The 16,794-nt window shown below is 32.0% G+C and overlaps 1 protein-coding gene across 2 annotated transcripts in view; it reads left to right on the top strand.

Moving 5' to 3' along the window:
• Nucleotides 1-16,794, top strand: part of LOC139512658 (heat shock 70 kDa protein 12A-like) — a 37,897-nt gene that overhangs the window by 1,039 nt on the left and 20,064 nt on the right. The window contains exons 2-4 of one of the 2 annotated variants that reach the window (XM_071300437.1): nt 11,338-11,440; nt 12,592-12,687; nt 13,329-13,397. In XM_071300437.1, coding sequence (XP_071156538.1) covers nt 11,345-11,440; nt 12,592-12,687; nt 13,329-13,397 — 261 coding nt within the window. In that variant the 5' untranslated portion in view covers nt 11,338-11,344. The remainder of the gene's footprint in view (nt 1-11,337; nt 11,441-12,591; nt 12,688-13,328; nt 13,398-16,794) is intronic. The other variant, XM_071300438.1, reaches the window with a different exon arrangement.

The following is a 16,794-nucleotide window of genomic DNA, read 5'->3' as shown; positions in this document are numbered from 1 at the left end:
ATAAACACCGTTTGACGTTGCCATAGGTAACATCACCATCCAAAGAAGGAAAAATAACAATAGGTAAAGCAAAACCATTCCTTTTCCGTATATTATTGTGTAGCGTTTCTGGTGTAAATTTGACATATCTAAATCTAGGGAAAAAGGAAAGTATTTGATGTTAATATTTAATCTATTTAAAGGGGCACTAGCTACGAGATATATAAAAAAATCTAAAGTTTGATTTTTTTCTGTTCAATCAATAATGAAAGTGAAATAGTGAAATAACAATTCGCTTTTTGCAGCCAAAAAGGTTCAATTTTGTCAAATTACGCTAAGAAACATTGATAATTAGTTATTTCACTTGCAAGTGAATGAGTCGACCTCTTTAAATCCGTATTCATGTGAACTTCAATTTAACCCCTAGCTAGAGATTGACAACGCATGCATTGTACGTGTACTGGTTATTTAAAGAAAAAGAATGTCAACAATGAAGATGAAACTACGGTTAATCATTTGATTACTAATTCGATGCACATCAAATCATTCTTATACGGTTAAAAACGATGAGAAACATCAATTTTTAATCTATAAAATTAAATCAAACAGACCTATAAAAATCCAATTGCACGTGTTGGTTTAATCTATTCATATATTTATTTATGTTTACATCGCTTATATGGTCATCTGAGGTCAAATTACATGGCCAAAGAGTTCTTATGTACACTTCGATGTTTAGCAGTCTCATATTGAAGGAGCAATATTTCTTCGGAAGATTTTAACAATTTTTCTTTTCATCTTTTATAAATTAAATATGATAAACATTAACTTGAATTAATCGTTATTGTTTTAGAATGTGAGGCCACACCAATTTAATTCCTTGTTCGACGGACCCGCCCGCAACTATTTTTTTCAAAACAGAACAAAAATTTTTTTTTTCATATTCCCGCTTCCCGCATCCGGAAATGATATCATGTCCATTTCCCGCACCTTTTTTGTGTAAATATTATAAAAAGATATTAACACTTGTTTAAAATCACAGTCTTACCTGTATTTAATGATTTTAAACCTATAAGCACCCCACCACACTGTGTTAATATCTGTGTAAAAATTTGATTAATCATTAAACCCATATATCCCAATGGGAGTGCTCCGATATGAATAAATAACAGGAGAAAATGCCTGTTCATTGGTTTACTTAAATTCCCCATAAGAAAATGTTCGTTGTCAGAATAAAGTACGCAGAACTTCTGAAGGAGAAGAGTTGCCTTCAACTGCAATTATATTGTATGCCGGCGGAACAAAACTATCAATATTCGCTGCATGTTTATGCACCTGTCCGGATTGCTTCGGGGCCTGTTGTTCAGTAGTCGTTTATTGATGTGGTTCATAGGTATTTCTTCGTTTGTATGTATGTTCCAGACCATACGAGTATTTGGACCGTACGCGTACGTTCCGGACCGTATGCGTATACTCGTACGGTCCGACCATACGCGTGCGGTCGAACCCTACGAATATACTCATACGGTTTAGTACGAGCTGAACCATACAGGTATTTGGACCGTATGGGTTTATTTTAGACAAACATTTATCAAAAAACTTTTATTGAGTTTTACAAATTAATATTATTACAATTAGATAAATAAAGTGAACAAGTGAACATTAAATTGAACTAAATAGTTCTGAGTTTAATTGTCAATCGAAATCCTGTTTTGGCACTCTCGCCCCGGGTGACACTTGCTGTCACAAGGAGCGTCTGATTTCTTACATTTGCATGTCTTGTGTCATGCATGTTCCTTTACATTTGCATCTCTTACTTGCAAGAGAAAAACTTGCTTGTTTTGCGGCAGCATGCAAGGAAATTTCGTCTGTACTCCAATGTTCAGTTTCAATTTTCGGTGTCAAAAGTTCAATATCACTTTAAATATTTGAAATATTATGTTTTTATTCCAATTACCATTGAAGATTTTATATAATTCGAGATTTCAGTTATGTTGACCTGTAATATACATTCATATCTAATAAACTTGATCTACTTCTTAAAATCAGTCCGACCGTACGCGTACGGTTCAAATACTCATACGGTATAAAACATATATAAAGTAATTTTGGGGTCCCTTATGCTCTTATAGATTGCTGTTTGGTCTGGGTCAAAGCCCTGTGTAAAAGGTAGAATTATGACCTGGATTTGTTATTATTAGGTTGGGAACAACCCTCCCTCAGGCAAGGGGTCATTTTACTATTGTAGAAAAGAACATAGAAAATCCTTGGAAAAGCTTAGAATTTTTTACTTATAAAGAAGAGAAATACATCATATTTGAAACAACTTTTCTAAAAGAGGGGTCCAATTATTTTTGAATAATATAAAAGTAAATGTGTTAACATGGTTAAAGTCCAGGAATATTACAAAGTTTTTGGACATTTTTTTACCATTTAATACCAGATAGATATATAGTTCTTTGGGAAAATATGAGCCCTTTTTGATATAAAAAGTGGTTCTAAAAAAAATATATATTATAACTTATAATAATATTGACCCCTCATAAAATATTGACCCTCATAAAAGGGATATTTATAACATTGAGGGGTTGTTCCCAACCTGATTATCACTTGAATGGAGAATTGCCTCATTGGCACACATACATATACCACATCTAACCATTCAATTACTTCTTGATGGGCAGGGAAATAACATTTCATAAATTAAAGAAATGTCAGAGTACAACATTTTACAAGTGATAAATCAAGTTTTAATATTTTCAAAACCTACTCTTTTATGCTTACAAAAAAACAATATAATCGCTCGCCTTTACTTTTCAAGCTTCGCCTAAAAAATTGAAAAAATAAATTCAAATCGCTCGCTCGCCCCAATTTTTGGAGTCCAAAAATCCGTAGAACAAGAAATTGGTGTGGCCTTATTATATAATTATGTTTTACGCACAAACATCATATCATGTTTATATTTTACTGTCATTAAATCGATCAACATCACAACGATCTTGAAACTGAATAATTATACGACTGCATGGTTGTTGTTTTTTTAAGTCTCGGGTTATCTTAAATTGATGAGACATTTAAGCCCGATAATGTATGTTCTTTGTGATTAGCTATGGAGACGTGTCAGGCTTTGAATGTTAGTCTCCAACATAAAAATAGTATTTGTAAAATTATAGTACTGTCCGTTCAAAACTATTCAATCAAAAAAAAACAATATTTTGCAAATTTTTATAGAGTATAGAATTACTTAATAAATTATTCTGCTCTATCGTTGCGTGTTCACTCGAATTTCTCGTCTCATCTAAATAATAAGGAGGCGACCGATATGAATATGATGTCTACAGTTTTATAAATAAAAATTGTATCTACTTAGCAGCCGAACTTTTGCTATACATATGAACGGGCGTTGCAATGCTAATTATTTAAAAAATTTAAGTGCAATCATGTGTGATATAAGTGTAAAGGGTGACATTATACTGTCAAGGGGTGGGGAGGTGCAGGAGATTTTTGCAAATAAATATACTGGTAAGGTAACTACATATTCTGCAACACAAAATGTATGAAACAAGTGTGTACACATGTGAAAATAAATTCAAAATATTCTTAGAAAAAGCAATTCAAAGTCTAAAAAAATTTTCAAATGCAACTATCAAAAGTGGAAGCTTTTTATATACATTTGATATGATACTTTTAATATGAGTGCAATTATGTCCTTATTTTTACTTCATGACTTCGTTTATACAGTACATGTTTATAATGTCTCAAAGTTGTCGGATAACGTAAAAATTATATAAAATTAAACAAATGAAATCGGTAGTAATTGGAAATATATATAAATGGTCTTCAAATGTCAGTTTGATAACGTTGATATCAACATGTATTGGGGGCTGTAAGTGATGCAACACCATCAAGACCCTTTTAAATCTTACTTGTTATTAAAGGCAAATTAAATCAAAATCTGAAATCGTTTTTTCATCTCATTAAAATTTTTGGTGATACCGAATAATTGGTTCAAAAGACACTGCCTTTTATTGATATTAAGTTTACGTTTCAAGAAAGTCTCAGTCGACGGCTACCAAACACCGCCTCGTCTGTTTCTAAGTAGATATAAGAAGATTTGGTATGAGTGTCAATGAGACAACTCTCAATCCAAGTCACAATTTGCAAAAGTAGACAATTATAGGTCAAAGTACGGTCCCCAACACGGAGCCTTGACTCACACCGAACAGCAAGCTATAAATGGCCCAAAAATGGCTAGTGTAAAACCATTCAAACTGAAAAACCAACGGTCTTATCTATGTAAAACACGAGAAACGAGAAACCCGAATGAACCACATAAAAAACGACCGTGCAAGGCCTGTATAGCCAGTCAAAATCGTTAAAAACTTCGATCGTCACAAACGAAAACCACTGAACATCAAACTCCTGACGTAGGACAGACTGCAAACAAATGCAGCAGGTTTAAACGTTCAAATAGACACCAACCGTCAAATTATCTGAAACAATAGTGTAACATTACAACATAGAAAAACACACCATAAAATATCATTTGAAATGGCTTAGCCCACCCTAAAGACACCGCCAACACAAGTGAACATACACTGAAGGAACACATTTGATCTATGACACATTGTTAACACAAAAATCAGTAAAATGAGGGTTGAATTAATAAAGGCAACCGTAGTATACCGCTGTGAAACTATTTCAGAAAAACAACCTTGAACTAAAAAACTATAAAGGAAATATATCAATGTACACGGGCAAATAAAAACAATTTTGTTGTAAGTATACAGTTCAAATGGAGATCGGAAACACTCTTTACAAAACAAATAATTTTGCTATTCATAGTACGAAGAAATGAACATTTGTAGTCATGCCAAAAATTATCAAAGCTGGTTTTTATTAAAAATATAGAGACGAGAAATAACCCTGAATAAATAAACATTATATAACAAATAAGCATTACAAATAGTTTCAACAGGTCAATAAGAAAGCACGACTTGAGAGCACTCGCAGCCACTGACAGTCAGCCAAAAGCCAAAAATAACCAATAATAAAAAAAAATCATGCATCAGAGACTACAATTAACTAAAACACATCCAAGAGATTTGGTATTTTAACGTCATGGACAGTAAAAAAAAACATAACTTGTGCAATGCCAAAAATAAAAGTATCTACATGCAGAAGGATGGTTAGGGGTTAACCTCTTTATAGAAAAATGAACGTGGAAGTTTATTTATATATCTTGTTTGAAAATATTTAGTTATGTTTTAATTTGCTGATAGCAAAACCAATATTTGTGCCTATAGTTACTGTATTCAAAGATCTAATTACAACATTGGGAAGATAACCTTTTTAATAAGTTTGTTTAAAGGTTCAATGTCTGATATTGATCTTTTAGTACAATATTACCGTAAAATCTAGGATGTACAAAAACTGTTTTGCAATAAGTTTTCTACAGGTTCAGCCAAATTTACTAATTAAGTCTCCCAAACAAAGTTTTCTACAGGTTCAGCCAAATTTACTAATTAAGTCTCCCAAACAAAGTTTGGAGACTTATTGTTTTTGCTCAGTTCTTATTATTTTTATTATTCTTCTTTTTCTTTTTCTTTTTCTTTTTCCGCCACTTTAAAAAATGAACTTGTCCGCAGCGTTTCTCCAAAACCACTTGTCAGATTTACTTAGGATTTCATAAAATGTTAGACTAACATGTCTAGGTGAGCCATCAATCGTTCGTTTGTGCATTGGGGTCTATTTAGGGGTATTTTGGGGGGCTAAAAGAAGGGAGGGGTTTACTATAGAACCCTATGGGATTTTATTTTAGAAAATTTTCAAATGAATATAACTTTAAAACTTTAAGTGATAAACACACACAGTCTTCAGAAATGATCAAGTGACAATAAAACAAATCACGTGAAATAAAGGGGGAATCTCTAGGGGGTCATCCCCACCCCCTTAAATTTGAGAATATGCTATTATCTTGTAAAGGGTCTAAATCCCCACCCCTAAACCATGTATATTCTTGAATGGGATGATAAAACAAATTTAATGAATTAAAGGAGAAGTCCCTGGGGGTCGCCCCCACCCCGTTCAATTTGAGAATGTGCTATTATCTTGTAAACGGTCCAGATCCCCACCCCTAAACCATATATATTCTTGTAGGGGACAATAAAACTAATAAAAAGAAATCAAAAGGAAGTCCCTAGGGGGTCATCCCACCCCGTCGTGTTTGAAAACTTGTAAACGGTCCATATCCCCACCCCTAAACCATGTATATTCTTGTATGGAACAATAAAACACAACAACTGAAATATAGGGAGAGTCCATGGGGGTTACCCCTACCCCGCTCAATTTGAGAATGTTCTATTATCTTGTAAACGGTCCAGATCCCCACCCCTAAACCATATATATTCTTGTAGGGGACAATAAAATAAATGAAATGAAATAAAAGGGAAGTCCCTAGGGGGTCACCCCACCCCTCTTGTTTGAAAACTTGTAAACGGTCAAGATCCCCACCCCTAAACCATATATATTCTTGTATGGGACAATTAAACAAGTCAAATTAATATGGGAGCTTTGTTTGGGAGACTTCGTAACAGCATCCTGTTACAATTACTTCTTGTGAAATATTTGTATCTTTGACAGAATTTAGTAAAAGTTTTCATTAATTTATGTTACGAATCCCTGACTGAAGGGCATACAATACAGTCACAGAGGAGGTAATGACGTTGCTAACGTAAATTGTTATTTTCGCGACGTCAAACGGTGACTTATCGGGAAACGATGAAGTTTTCGGCTGATTTTTATCATTCAAATTGATTTAACTTGAAAACGAGTTCATGGACCACTCTTTTTTAAAATTACATTTGGTTTGATTACGTAAGAAGATTATGTGTACCAATGTTCATGAAAACGTAAATAGTGCATTTTTTTTTTTAATTTGATTAATATACAACACAGTACAAATTTATACAATATTTATATAAAACATAAATCACAAATGATTTAACAAAAAACAACTCGTGTTTATCTTTTAAAACAAAAAAGAGATGATTTTCTATCGAAAGGAAAAATACGTCCACAAATCCCTATTTTGAGGAAATATCTGAAATTTGAACCTCAATTTACTTAAAAAGTAGCACATGAAGGTATATTTTTTATTACATATTTGATTAAATCAGGTAAAAAATAGCCTACATGCAAATTTCATCAAAATGTCAATATGGGATCAAAACTGTATCGTATGCCCTTAATAGTTTACCAGTGATGCATTGATTACGTTCGTTAAAATCTATGACATCAATACACACACCGGCATAACGAACGAGTTGGGATATATTAACACTGTATGATTGAGCCAAAGGAACATCGCCGTCTAAAAATGGAAAATTAACAATCGGGAAAGAAAAGTTGTATATTTTGTCGTAAATTTTCGTATGGAGTTTCCCTTTTGAAATTTATATGTCTAAACTAGAAAATGACAACTACTTCTGTTTATGTTAGATCTATAGTTACAGTTAGTTCTTTTGGGTAAATTTCGGTAGCACATTTAGAGAACTCTGGATTATTTAACGAAATAAAACATCATCAAGATAACGGTAGGTATTGTTTAATGTATCAACCAAATGTAACAATGACGTGTCTTTATTGACTTTGGTCATAAACTAAGATTCATAGCAATATAGGAATAAATCTGATATTAAAGGGGCGCAGTGAGTACCCATAGGAATACCTACTACCTGTCGATACACTTAATCGCCGAAACGTACATGCATGTTGTCCAGGAGAAAATTTAAAGCCTCAATCATAAATTTATTATCTTCACATTTCCAGTAAGTGTATCTAGCATACTTTTCTTTTTCGTTACAGAAAAAGGCTTTAAACGAGTTACAGCAAATAAATTTGCAATGAGATTTTTCAGAAGACCATTAAATCAAATATGAAAACTTTTTCTTGATTAGATTGTGTGGAAATGTATACATATATAGTGTAGAGAGTAGAAAAATCATAACTGTCAACAGAATTAAAAGGACCACCAAAAGCATGTATTTAATCTAAAACCTCTAAAGAATTTTGTTTCGTTGTTTTTACTTTTGATGTGTTTCCCTCAGTTTTAGTTTGTAACCTGGATTTGTTTTTTTTTTTTCTCAATCGATTTATGACTTTCGAACAGCGGTATAATACTGTATATATATTTATACAAGTTGTGTATTAGTTGCGTGAACTGATAGGGGATTTAATTTGAAGGTGGTCCGAGGACACAGTTATCGTCCTTATATTTTCGAAATAGTCCCTGAGCTAGTTTGGAGACTGTATAACTCTCAATTTTTTTTTTATACACTTTCTAAATTAATTTGTTTATATTATATCCGTGAAATATGAAGTAAGGAAATGAAATTACATGTTAAACAAATGTTGGTACTGAATCTTTATGTTAAAGGGGCACTAGCTACGAGATATATATAAAAAAAAATCAAAAATAAAATATTTTTTGTTCAATCATTAATGAAAGTGAAATGAAAATTCGCTTTTAGCAGCCAGTATGGGTCAATTTTGTCAAAATAAGCGAAGAAACATTGATATTGTATTATTCACTTGCAAGTGAATAATTCGACCTCATTAAAGCCGTATTCATTGTGAACTTCACTTTAACTCCTTAGCTAGTGATGAATAACACGTGAATTGTTTGTGCATAGTTATTTAAAGGAAAAGAATGTCAACATTGAAAGTGAAACAAAGGTAAATCCTTTAATTGACTGATTAGATCCACAAAAACTCATTCTTATACAGGTAAAAACGATGATTAACATATATTTTTAATCTATAATATATAATTAAACAGACATAGAAAAATTCAATTACACGAGTTCGCTTTTTCTATTTATATAGATATAGGAAGATGTGGTGTGAGTGCCAATGAGACAACTCTCCATCCAAATAACAATTTATAAAAGTAAACCATTATAGGTCAATGTATGGCCTTCAAAACGGAGCCTTGGCTCACACCGAATAAAAAACTATAAAGGGCCCAAAAATTACTAGTGTAAAACCATTCAAACGGGAAAACCAACGGTCTAATATCTTCATTTATGCTCATACCACTTATATGGTCTTCGGAAGTATTCGGAGGCCAACTCGATAATTAATTAGATGGCGTCTAGACTAAAAAAACACACGAAACGAAGCTACTTATTCTCGACACTATGCCATGTAGATTGCTTATTTTATAATTTTTATGATTTGGATAAATGTTTTTCATTGTTATTAATCAAATACTAGAATTCGAGTCAAATCGGTGACTTTGAATTTGACAGCAAGTGCCCCTTTAAGTGGTGATTTGATATAGTTATAATTTTTTTTATCAAAAACTAGTATGTCTAAAGCTATCAATCTGAATTTTAGACCCCCTTAAAAAAGGATTCTAAATGTGATGTAAAAAGATACTAAAAATCTAATATCCATTCGGGGAAACAGGACAAAAACATTTCATTTTTCAAAAAAGTAAGTGGATTTTTTCACACACACATATTAAGAATTTACAAAAATGCAAACATTTAGATATAACGGTGTCGTGTGGGTGCGTACATTCTTGTCCTTTGATCGTTGGTGTATAGCTGTTACATTTGCAATAATTATATCACATTTCCTTAAACTATATATGATGTCTTAAGTGTGCGACGATATCAGATAACCATTACATAGATTCATAAAAAGGTATAATTATGTCTATCTATCAATGATTAAAATGATAGGTAACTGACAAGAAAATATTTAACCTTTTTGCGGATATGTCATAAACTTTTTTCCGGATAGGTGAACAGATATAATCAAGTTTACAAAACAAGTTAAATTGTCATACCTCCATATGTATTTATTTGAGTTAAGAATGCGTACAAATATCTCTTAATCACAATACAAAACATACACAGTGCCTTATTTGTGTTGTCTTCGTGCATTTATAAACCCGTCTTCTTGTGGGCGATTACCTTATAATAGATACTAGAACACACCCGCGAAATCGCGGGCATTTAGAGCGTGGTTGAAAGTATGTAAACTGTTGTAGGATGCTTTTTTGTAAAAGATTGTATGTCTGGAGAATTTCAGAAAAAGTATCAAAAGTCATAGATACTTGGAGACAGGACAATTATTTTAAGCCCTCTCCCTTTATCCAAAGTCCGTTATTTTTTTGGTTTTCTGTTAAATTTCATGATTTTTGCGTTTCTGTATACTATGAGTATGAACATACGTATATTATAAATAAAGTGTATTTGCTATTAATTATCAATTCAAAGTTTTTTCTCCAAGGCGATCACTTCTATATTATAAAGAGAGTTTCTATATGTTATAGGAGTGTACTCATAGTATACATGCAGAATAACGCGAAAATAATTGTCCTGTCCCCAAGTAACTATGTGAAAATTATGTCTAAAAGTTTAAAACCGGAAATCTTGTCTACGACATAAAAGTCAATCTGATGACGGAAACTGATAACGGAAACAATACCCGGACGCCTTTTTTTTTTCGTTTTTCTTCCAAAATAACCGAAACTGAATAATCATAAGAATGGATGACAAATGCGACTATGCATGGAACCTATAGGACACAGAGGCATGATGATTAATTTATTGTGGAAGGAAGAGAAGCTACACACAAAATGAGGTCTTTTCGTTTAATAGTATAGATACTACCGACGCGGACAGTTTAAAGAAGTTACTTAACTCGAATAATACAATCCCTCTCCGCGTCCGATCTAAATGTAGACATCGTAGGAGAGCGGAATAATTCGGGTAAAGTACGTATTACTTCCAATTTGAAATGATAAACAGGGGCATGGTTAATCAGTTTAGCGGGTCTTAACCTAGTCTGGGGTCTTTTTGGACGGGATTAATTTTGTAGATTAAATGAAATTGAAACTAGGTGTTTTGTTTCTGTTCAAGTTTTTACAAACTTCTATAATGTATTTTAAACATTTTGGGTTACTACCTGTTCTGCCCTCAGATATAAATTTTTGTAATTAGTACCTGTTGTGCCCTCAGATCTAAATTCGTTACTTACAAGAATTAAGATCTGAGGGCAGAAAAGGTATTAACCCAAAAGTGCGTGTAATTTACTGAATATCTAAATTAGTTCATATTTGATTTCCATACACAGACCGTTTTATTGCAATCAATGTTTTTCTGCTACATCCAAAAAATTATATAACATTATATTATTTTCAATAGCATTCTCCATTTAATAATCAAGAAAAAATGAAAGAATTATTCCAAATATTTTGCCGTGAGTGAGTACTGGTATGTTTATAGGATTGTGTCTGAATAATTGTTGTAAATCTTAAATACATATGTATTATATTCTTTTAAGAATAGATATGGAAGGTATATTAAAGAAAAAAGTTTCGATACTGAGAGGTTTTGAGGACAAATGGTTTAAATTAACGGAGGATGGATTTTTAGAATACTATGAGGTAAGCAATAAAGAATAAACATATAAAAATGAAAACAACGCGTTATATAAATTTCATGTGTCCAAAGAGCTTTCTGAATGTACCTTCATCAGGAACAATCAAAGCCAAATATTTGAAAGCCAAGGATTTATAAGAACCGAAACAATTGTTTTTAGAGCTGTATGACAAAACCTAAATAGCCAATATAAAAAGAAGATGTAGAATGATTGCCAATGAGACAACTCTCCACAAGAGACCAAATGACACAGAAATTAACAACTAAAGGTCACCCTACACCTTCATCTAAGATCAACTTTGCATGAGGAAGTTGAAACCTTTGTTTCTTCATAATTTCAAAATGTATAAATGAACATTTTTAGGAAGGATTGTTATAAATCATGTCAGAACCAAAGAACTGACTTTTGAGCTGATAATACCTTCGTGGACTGCTAGTCCACCAGTATCGGTATCGACCCAGTGATGTGAAAAATGAAACAACACGTTATATAAATTTTATGTGTCCGACGCGCTTTTCTGAATTACCTTCATAAGGAACGCTCAACGCCAAATATCTGAAAAGCCAAGGATTTTATAAGAACCGAAACAGTTGCATGCATGCATGAAAACGAAGATGAGATAGATTAAACCCATAAAGCATCAACATAACAACACAAATTAATCAAAAGACATCAAAGTGTTCTTTAATTGGACTTAGTTGAAACTCTTTTCGTGGATCAAAAATAAGACACGTGAAAACTTTTATAAGAATTACATGTATATCTCTGTCTAAAAAATGCAATATTTTATGTGCTGTATATATTTTAACTATTCGTGTTACTTCTCTCTGTTTCTTGTTTCACCTTTATTGCTGCCAGTTAAAACATTGTAAGAACATTAGATTCATTGTGAGTTGTGTATAAATAACAAAGAGAATCAAAACATATATGTTACAATAGTAAATTTGCAGGTTTTTCCACATTTGTTTGTCAATAAATGATTGGCTGCAATGCTTACTAACTAGTAACTTCTAGTTTCTCGCAAAAGATGAGCCTTAACTATCATAAAACAGTTACGTTCATTGCTATAAAAATAAAAGAAACAGTCAATATTGTAGAAGTTATTATTGGTTGCAAATATATGACGACTAGAACACAATTGTTACTTTCTTTAAGATTAAACCTTCAACCATATCACAGAATACAGATGTCCTAGCGAATCAGATACCATGTTATGTTAGTGGTTTCGGCATGAAGGAAGGTGGACTATTTGTACGTATACATTTATATGACTTTTAGGTGTTACAATAGATCATTTAAAATGTACTGATGTATTGCTTACTCTGATTGCATCAAGATTTATCTTTAAGCTGATAGATTAATAATAGAGTTTTTTCATTGTAGCTTTCACCGTGCTGTTTTTTTTATTATTTTTTTTTTTTGTATATCGAAAAGTGGGAAACATGTATATTGGGAACGAGATGTAATGACAGTTTCTTCCAACAAAATTGGACCTGCATTATAAGCAGTTGGATAAATTAAACTACGACTAAAAAAAGGCATAATCAAAAAAATCAACTAGAGTTTAAAAATCCAACCTTAATATTCAACTATACCCACTTTTTGATTTGCAATTGTCAAGGCAAAATATATAACATGCTAATTTAGTAATAGGTAGACTCAGTCATGGTTTTTGTCATTTTGAATAAACAATAGTTCATCTCCAAGATTAGCTATTTTTGATACTAGTAATCTAAATATTTGTGTGGCATTGCAGTTTTTTCTTCAGTAGTTCATATACTTGAAGTTTGGACTTTTATTTTGCATACACAAAATACAATAGCGATATTTATTGATCAAGTTTTATAAAGTTTGTAAATCAAAACATGTATTTGTCTTTATTTTAACAACAGAATATGAAATGGGAGAGGCGATATTTTGTGTTATCTGACGGCGGATTTCAGTACTATACATCTGAAACTGTAAGTCTGTCGTGATATCTTTAATATCTTTAAAACTAAATGTGAAATAAATGACAATTGACTTTACATTTCTATTGTTTCACATTTTTTCTTGTGGACACTAAAATATACTTAGATTAAGTTTTCCGTAAAAGCCATGTAATAGTATTGTTTTCCGTATTTAACTTTTAAAAATAAGCAATAAGTGAGTTATTTCAGATTTTTTTTAGCTGTTTATTTGACATTCCTTTTAAATTGCTTTCATTTTTGTTCAAGGTTCTCCATTATATACAGAAACCACAAATTAAACATATAGGTCTTCCAAATCAATTCAATGCTTCTTAACGCTGTTTAAGTGACTACATTAATGTAAGACCAGTGTAACACTTAACCATTCAAAATTTTAAAAAGTGTTCAATTTTTTTTTTTTTTTTTTTTTTTATCAAAGTCTTGCACTACGACTCACACTAAAATCTATGACAAACGGGTTGATTTCAACTTTCGAATCATTAATTTCCCATTTCTCAGCAGTAACATACCCTTGTGGCACCGTTAAAGTCCACAATTCCTCTAAAGTCCACAGCACCGCTAAAGTCCACAACAATTTTCCGCTAAAGTCCACAACGCCGCTAAAGTCCACAAAGCCGCTAAAGTCCACAACGCCGCTAAAGTCCACAAAATGACCTCCGCTAAAGTCCACAAGAAAACACTGTTAAAGTCCACAAAAAAGCACCGTTAAAGTCCAAACATTTTTTTTTCATTATCAAAAGACAATTTTCTGTTTTTTACACCCGATATTATAGATCTAATTAAAAGCACGGACTTTTGTTCTTAGAAAGTATTTCTTGTCAGCATAAATGATATTTTTGATGAATGAAAAAAATTTAGTATTTGCCTTATCGATTTTTATGCGATTTTCTATCAATCAAACAGACAAAATTTCTGAAAAGTTATCTAACTATTATACTCTTTTTATTCTTTAGTAAATATTTGTTCATTCACAAGAAACTCCAACATAGCGATCTCTTTATGTATATGCTGGAGACATAATTTGGAGCCTATATTTGATATTTAAATTTCCTTTGCAATATCTATAAAACATAAGTAAGATTTCCATTCAGTGTCTGTTAGGTTCCACAGCAGCCAAAACGGTTCGTAAATCTCAAAAGTAGACTTGGATCCATCATGTTCTTTTTTTAAATCAAAATAATGATAAAGAATACCACACATTCATGCATTTTGTGGTGCTCAGCAGATTTCCATCACTCTTTGGTTTGCATATAAAAAAGAAGATATGGTATGATTGCCAATGAGACTGTCCACAAGAGACCAAAATGACACAGACATTATAAACAACTGTTTGTTTTGTTTTCAAAAAGGGAAATGAATTTGTTTCAGAATGAAAGATGAATTGAATAAATTATACGCGGATGTGTATTATCCATGATGAGTACAAGTATAAGTTTTTTTCAACAATGCTACATGTATATATATGTTCCAGACAATATGAGTATATCTGATTTGAACCCTTACGCGTACAATGTGGACCATATAAATATACCTGAACGTATACTAGTACCGTATGAGTATACTCGTATGGTTTAGTATGAGGTCGACCATACATGTGCATTTGTCAAATTTATCAAGGATCAGAAAATGAAATAAAAACTTTAACCAAATAAACTAGTCTCTAAAGAGCCTGTGTCGCTCACCTATATTTACTGATCCTTTGGAAATCATGTGAAATAAGGTTAAAATCATAATTTATAGTATAAGATATCATTAGATATTATGATAATATCTAAGATAATAGCAAAGAACTCAGGGGCAGCAACCCAACAACTGGTTGTCTGAAAATTTCAGGGCAGATATATCTAAATCTGATGAACATTTTTGCCACCGTCAGATTTGCTCTAAATGCTTCAGTTTCAGAGATATAAACCAAAAACTGATTTTACCCTATGTACTATTTTTAGCCATGTCTGCCATCTTCGTTCGCGGGCAGGGTCATCGGATACATTTTTTAAAATATATACTCTTATGATGATTGTGGATAAGTTTAGTTACACTTTGTTTAAGTAATTTCAGAGGAGAAGATTTTTGTAAAAGTTAACGATGACAACGACGACGCCGGACGACGCCGAACGCAAAGTGATGAGAAAAGCTCACTTGGCCCTTCGGGCCAGGTGAGCTAAAAAGTGACGCTACATTTTTTAGTATGAAATTAAGTTCAAATGCTCAAATTGCAATTGAAGTTATGGAAGTACATACATGTATATTTTGGAAGATAAGTTTTTAGAACATTTAGGAACGTTGTACTTCAAAAACCGATAAGCCAGTAAAGTAAAATGGTCAGAAGTATTTGTCACCTATAATTAGTTGTTATATATATCATGAAATCTACGGGTATTTTTCATAACAAATATTTAGGAACTATTTCATGTAAGATTTTAATCAAAATAAGTACCAATAGAAGCAGACCTCTCATAGGTTTATTTGTTTATTTTGGTAATTTATCTATTTTGAAGCGTTAATTCTCAATTTCTGATGATATAACACAAAGATTATATCTTATCCAAAAATTTGATTTACACCAAAAATGAAAAACAAAACTAACCGAAGAAAAGTATGACCAAATAAAAAAAAAAATCTTGCCGACGTATTTGTGTGTTGAGAAATCCAGAACTAATAAAAATAAGTGTCTATGAGCATTGGAGGGTGTGGATATATGATAAAGACAGGATGTAGATATAGAATAAAGGCGATAGAAACGTTCATCTTGCATTGAGCCCGAACACCAACAATTGTTGAACTATCCTATAGTCATATTGATTGATAAAATGTACGTCACATCAAAGTTCACGGTATCGCTTTCAGAGTTAATTTCGTTTCTTTATTCTCTTTTGAAGATACATTTTTTAGTATTTAGGCTAAATGGAAGACTAGTATGAAGTTTTAAGCTGAAACTTTTACGAATTATATAATATCAAAGAATGTTTCTGTTCTTTTCAATACAATTTTATTGGTTTAATATTGTAGAACAGATTTAGCGTTTTGTGAGTTTATAGAAATTAATCTTGTGAGTAATTTTACATGTGATTAAAACACTTTACCAAGATAAACAACTAGTGTACATGTATGTATATTTTCTTAAGCCCCATTTATGGGCATTGGTTTTTCCTTTTGAATGGTTTTACACTTGTAATTGTTGGAGACTTTTATAGCTGGCTGTTCCGTGTGAGCCAAGGTTCCGTGTTGAAGGCCGTACCTTGACCTATAATGGTCTTTTATAAATTTTAACTTGGATAGAGAGTTGTCTTATTGGCACTGTGAATCATTCCATGCACATCTTCCTATATCGATCAAATCAGGTTTTGTTGTGACATTTTGGTAGAAACCCATTCAACGCATCGATATC

Source organism: Mytilus edulis, chromosome 2 (assembly GCF_963676685.1).
Source record: "Mytilus edulis chromosome 2, xbMytEdul2.2, whole genome shotgun sequence".
Classification (NCBI taxonomy): domain Eukaryota; kingdom Metazoa; phylum Mollusca; class Bivalvia; order Mytilida; family Mytilidae; genus Mytilus; species Mytilus edulis.
Note: the sequence above shows the minus strand (reverse complement) of the source record. Positions and strands in the feature narration are given on the sequence as shown.